The following is a 6,310-nucleotide window of genomic DNA, read 5'->3' as shown; positions in this document are numbered from 1 at the left end:
ATCTTTGCTAGTATAATGGCACAGGAGAAAAGCTCACATTTGCAACTCTGGTGGCTCAGTTTCAGGGGGCTTCTTTGGTGCTACATAATGTGGTTGGAGCAGGGAAGGAGGAGGAGTCCAAGCAGACAGTGGCCAGCTACCCTTTGCCCCAAGCAGATATTGGCCAGCTACCCTTTGCCCCAAGCAGACAGTGGCCAGCTACCCTTTGCCCAAGGTAGGGCGATTTGTCGTTTGTATACTATAAATGAAACAAATGAAGAAAGTGTCTTATTCTGGTTATAGAATCACAAAGTTTATTTAAAATGTGTGTTTTGCATCAGTACATGCTGCTTTCTCAAAACATGTCTGAAATGCCCCTTAAGTTGTTGAATGTCTTTTTATCACTTGATTGGATGAAATGATTATTTATTTTACTTATATATCCATCTGTAGTCAATGCTCATAAGGTGTCAGAGATGCTTTTCATCTCTGTCTTACATCTGTCATTATAGCCTGTACTGTTATTGGGGATTAGAAGTAACATACAATGCTTAGTTCTATGGGATTAATAAGATTCATAAGTTCGTAACATCAAACCATATACAAGCAAAGCTTTGATATGCACAGCAGGACACAGAATCTTGTACTGTTAGGATATGATTGTGACATCTGATTTATACATGATAGTATTCTGCACACACAAATTACTCTGAGATAGCTCTCATTATTCATTATTTTAATGCTTCTATTCATTTTGATTTAAATGAATGGTTCTTCTGCCTGTTGTTTCATTGCTTTTGTTGCAGCAGAATTACTTGATTGTATGCAAGTGTTTCTGTTAATGTTTAAAGCTTTTGCTTATTTTTGTACACTGCTACCTTTTCAGCATGTATCACTGCCTAACACAGTGTAGGAAATCATTGTAACCAATAAAGAATACAGGTTAGTAAAGTTCATATAAATCAAACAGATACATACAATGTTCACACTAATACACTCAAATGCAAGTACTCTGTCTTTAGTAATGATGATTTTTTTTTAATTCAACAAAGCTCAGATGGTTCCACAATGTGGTCCGTAAATCAGTGATTAGTGTTCATGCTGTTTAGTCACTTTTAATCTTTTACTTTCTTTATTAGGAAGGCATAAGTACTTGGACAGTACTTTATAAACAGATTTTCAGCCAAGGTATTGCTTCCTGCTACAACCATCTTTTTTGCTTTGTGGTTCATATAATTATATAAATGTAAGCCATAGGAGTCTTCAAAAGTGGGAATTTCTTTCCAGACTTCAAAGTACTTTTCCCACGCTGTCCAGTGAATTGGATAAAAATGAGATGGATGCATGAAAGTCAGATTCCTGGCATCACATCTAAAATCTTGCACCTTTTTGTAGTGTGGAAGGGGACATGATTTCTTTATCATACGTGTTATTAAGGTAGGACCTTGATTCCCCCAAATGCCAGCATTGTAGTGCAGAACAAAATCTGTCATGCAGTCCATAATAAATGAATGATGCTTTTGAAATCCAAGCACTCCATTGGCGACAGAATCACTTGATACACTAGCCAAAAAATTTTCTTCAGGTATTTTTTTAGTGCTAATAACATCGGTGTCAAAATAAAACCCTCCGTTTTTCCAGAGAAGCACAAGTCTGTAGCCATCTGAAGTGGTTTGAATCCAGTAAGGTTCTTTATAAACTTTATCCTGTAATAAACAAGAAATAAAGTAATGCAATGTTATTTTCTTAATGCTTACATATAAGAAGAGTGATGCAAGGAAAGTTAAGGGATATAAGCAGCTAGAGGCAACTAGTTAATATGACAGCTTCTTTAAGGACATCAGTACAATTTTTAGTGCTCCTATTGTAATTTTGAAGCCCATATATACATACATCACCCATGAAGGAAATGATGGCCCAAGCTCATGTCTAGTTCAACTGCAAAACTACAGAAAATAATTCTATTCATATATACCAGATGAGTCACATACTTACCTCAGCTCTTTAGAAGGCACCTTTTTAAATGCAGAACAATAATATTAACTAACTAACTAACTAACTATATATATAATTATGCATTAATGTAAAGCAAAATATACTATTGCTGAAAATATGAAAATCTAAACACTCTTTTCTACCATCAGGTTTTTTCACCAACCTCTACCTTCTTAATTTGTATAATTACTTCTGTGGTATATATGCATTGGGTGCACAAAATACCCACGGTGCTGTATTTTATCATTTTTAGCAAAAGTGGACCAGAAAGATCCCATACCATAGTATATCTATCAGTTTTCATATAAGCTCTTGATCGAGGACATAGTAGCAATGCGGATAGCTGTTGCAAAATCTTCCTGCTGTGGTTATAATAATGTAAGCAGTTAGTAAGTGCTGTGATATATATCTTCTCACACCAGTAATATGTGTCTTCACTGAGACACTAGTGTCTAGTGAAACAACACTGAGGCCTCTTCAATCACAACTGCCTTCTGTTTTGGAACAGTAACTTTCTCTCCTTCATTTCCTCATCCCAAATTAGTATTGATTTGGGTTTTTCTGCTTGTTGAATTACATAATTGTTGCCACACCACACCTGATTCTCATCTGCTGGAGAGTTTGTGATCCTTGCAGACGTTTTCTAATAGGAATAACATTTTTTATATACGACACAGAGAATATTTAACTATACAAAATTATAGATATGTTTGAATGATTGCAACTGCAACAAAAAGGCATGCTAAGTATTGGCTAAGGCATTGCTATCTTACATTAGTCAATTAACATCTAACCACAGAGTTTCATCTGCTGAAGCTGAACCACAAATTGAAGGAAATATCTGAAAATGATCTCAAAGGAAACTCATTTATGTTCTGTAATCTGTCCACTTAATATGAGATTTACCCTCTTTTTGAAGATAAGTTCTATTATGCCATACATCACAAACCAAAATAATAACTCCTATGCATTGTTGCCTTAAAATAGTGTGAAACTGTCATTTATGGCAGGACTTAGAAGTTTTTTCTAGTTTAGTTCATCATAAAAAAATTAGAAACTTCAATACAGTTATCAAGTGGAAAAAAAAAAACTTAAGGCATCAGTGTTATCAGTGTACATTTTATGAGATGTAAAATGTAGTATCTCACACTTTTACATCATGAATAATCAGGATAGGCCTGAATAAAGAACTGAGAGAAAGTAAGATGCACCTACATTCAAAGATTTACTAATACGCATATCGACAGAAGGGAAGGCATTGCATTACATACATCCCAGCTTGCAGCTGTACTCATATATAAAGCTGTAGCACCTCATATAATGTATTTACAATTCTAAGATGTCAATACCTATTTTGTACTATATTAGCATGTCCTGTGTCAGAACATTCACAAAGATAGTAAACAAGATATTAACTTTTTAATGAATAGCAAATTCAATTTCTTTCAGTGCTGTTAGTTAACATATTCATTAAATTTAATAAGATTCTTTATGAGACTTATCTTTTTTAGAGCACTTTATAGTCCCTGCTTCATCCCTGGTCTTTCCCAATATCACTTGATTCAGTCTCAGAACCTAAGGGTGTTCTGGGGGTCATGGCTATCACCTTCAGCCAGTGGTATTTTAAATTAACATCTACCTGTTATGCCCCCCTAACAGTACAGTGTTTGTGGTTATGTCTGAGGGTTGGGTGTGAAATGGGGCAGTCAACTCACTCAGCAGCAGCTCAGCCATGCCCAACACTGTTTCCCCTCTTTGGACTATACCCCCTCATTGTGACATCTCCAGTCTCTACCAGGAATCACTACAGGGAATGCCCATTTAACTGCTCCCCTGCAATGAGTGCACCCATATCTCTCCCACCTGCTGCTCCATCAGTTGCTGGAGATGCTAATTAAACCCAGGTCAGCTGGGCTGTTGTCAGTGATTTAGCCCTCTATACCACCAAAGCAGCTTATGAGACTTCCACCTCTCTTAATGTAGGGAGATAATTAAGGTTTTCAAGGCAATGCATTCATGAGATCCATGCTGGTCCACATGGCCACAAATCCTCTTACTTCAAGTTATTTATTAACAGTTCTGATTTTTCATTTACAGAATTAATGGTTCTTATTTTCCATGACAAATAACCATCACTACAACTTTTCTGCTGAAATGCTTTACCCTGCAGCTGTTTCTAACCTAGTCACCAGTTCTGTCTATAACACTCTGAGACTGATAAGCACACTAAAAATATTTGGACAGCGGCGGCTCATGCTATAGGACTGCAGACCCCCACTTAAAGAAAGAAGAAAATCCCCCCACCTGTAAAAAAGAAAGATTCCCCCACCTGTACAAGAAAATATAAAAATAAAATTGTGAGTCCTGGAACTCCACGCATACGTGCCTGGAGTTCCTGGGTACTCACAGAACTCCAGACTGCTATGTTAGGCAGTCCGGATAGAGGAGAAAGACATCTCCACCTTGCCAACCCAGAAGTCTGTGTGGTGATGACCACACAGATGAGAAGGAAACTGGACTGCATCATCGGCAGGCTGGAGCCTCCAGCCTATTCTTGCAGAGCCCAAACCAGAAACCAGCCGTTAGCATGCATAGGCTGATGAGGGAAAGAAACCAGCAGAAGAGGACTACAGAGGAGCTTGTTTTCAGGGGGAATTAGCTGCCGTGAAATGGAAGACTGGGGAAGAAACCAGCAGAAGAGGACTACAGAGGAGATTGTTTTCAGGGGGAATTAGCTGCCATGAAACAGAAGACTGGATCACCTAGGTGTTAAAGACTTGAGTTCCCTACCCACCACCATTTGTAAAAAAAATTGCAGATTTTTGCCTCATATTCGATCTGATCTGTTCCTCATAATATCTGTGGTTTGTAAATGTTGCAATGCTTGATATTTGATGGTGTAGTAGTAGCATTGTTGCCTCACAGCTGCAGGTTCTCCGGTTTGATTCTTGGTTGGGGTTCCTTCTTTGTGTGGTCTGTTATCTTCTCCCTGTGTTTGTGTGGGTTTGCTTTTATTTGATGTTGCACTGGTAGCATTGTTGCCTCACAGCTGCAGGTTCTCAGGTTTGATTCTTGGCTGGGGTTCCTTCTTTGTGGGGTCTGTTATATTCTCCCTGTGTTTGTATGTGTTTGTGTTTATTTGATGGTGCACTGGTAGCATTGTTGCCTCACAGCTGCAGGTTCTCGCGTTTGATTCTTGGCTGGGGTTCCTTCTTTGTGGGGTCTGTATCTTCTCCCTGTGTTTGTGTATGTTTGCTTTTGTGTCCTCCCATGTTACAAAGACATGTCTGCATTATTTCTTCCTGGGCCTCTGCTGAAAATTGTTTTTTTGTTCCAAGTCAGACTGTCCTGATTAAAAAATGTTAAATAAAATTGACAGGCATTTGAATTTCAGACTTCAGGGTTTCTGAATGCTTAATTCATTGCATTTTTGATGGTGCAGTGGTAGTATTGTTCCCTCACAGCTGTAGGTTTTCTAGTTTGATTCTTGGTTGGGGTGGCTTCTGTGTGGAGTCTGCATCTCCTCCCAATGTTTGTGTGGATTTGCTCTGGTGCCCTGCCATTTTACAAAGACGTGTCTGCAGTATTAATCCCTGCGTCTCTGCTGAAAATTGTTTTTGTTCTGTCAGCAGTAAAATTGACAGACATTTGAATTTCAGACTTCAGGTTTCTGAATGTTTAATTCCTTACATATTTGATGGTGCAGTGGTAGTATTGTTGCCTCACAGCTATAGGTTTTCTGGTTTGATTCTTGGTTGGGGTGGTTTCTGTGTGGAGTCTGCATCTCCTCCCAGTGTTTGTGTGGATTTGCTCTAGTGCCCTGCCATTTTACAAAGACATGTCTGCAGTATTAATCCCTGCGTCTCTGCTGAAAATTGTTTTTGTTCTGTCAGCAGTAAAATTGACCGGCATTTGAATTTCAAACTTCATGTTCTTCAGAATACATAGTAGCACAACCTTTTTTTCTAGCAATTTTCTAAGTTTATAAGATGAATATTTTAAATTTGTCCCTATTTTTGGGACTGTATTCCCCCATTATTGGCTTTGTTCAGGTTTTTGTGCTAAGGTTGACAGCTATGGCAAGAACTGAATTCACTGAATATGTTTGAGGGCTGTATTCCGTCATTACTGGGTTTGTCCAGGTGTTTTGTACTAAGAGGTTGACAGCTATGGTGAGAACTGAATTCACTAAATGATAGCCGTTTAAGTTTCAGTCTTCCTCTCTTTTACAAAGCAGCTGATGTGGCGTAGTGGTATGTTACTCTGACTGTTTTTTACTCAGGGACCTTGGCAATAAAATGTATGGTGGCAACACAACATTTTATTCTAGCAACTT

General features: G+C 38.2%; 1 protein-coding gene across 1 annotated transcript in view; it reads right to left on the bottom strand.

Annotated features, from left to right (window-relative positions):
• Nucleotides 1-276: 276 nt before the first annotated feature.
• The window catches only part of LOC122810648 (alpha-1,4-N-acetylglucosaminyltransferase-like), a 49,180-nt gene continuing 43,146 nt past the window's right edge, over nucleotides 277-6,310 (bottom strand). The window contains exon 2 of the mRNA XM_044082221.1: nucleotides 277-1,731. Coding sequence (XP_043938156.1) covers nucleotides 1,095-1,731 — 637 coding nt within the window. The 3' untranslated portion in view covers nucleotides 277-1,094. The remainder of the gene's footprint in view (nucleotides 1,732-6,310) is intronic.

The sequence above is a fragment of the Protopterus annectens genome, chromosome 9.part0 (assembly GCF_019279795.1).
Source record: "Protopterus annectens isolate FY-2018-M chromosome 9.part0, PAN1.0, whole genome shotgun sequence".
NCBI classification, from domain to species: domain Eukaryota; kingdom Metazoa; phylum Chordata; order Ceratodontiformes; family Protopteridae; genus Protopterus; species Protopterus annectens.
This window is presented reverse-complemented; position numbering and strand designations above follow the sequence as displayed.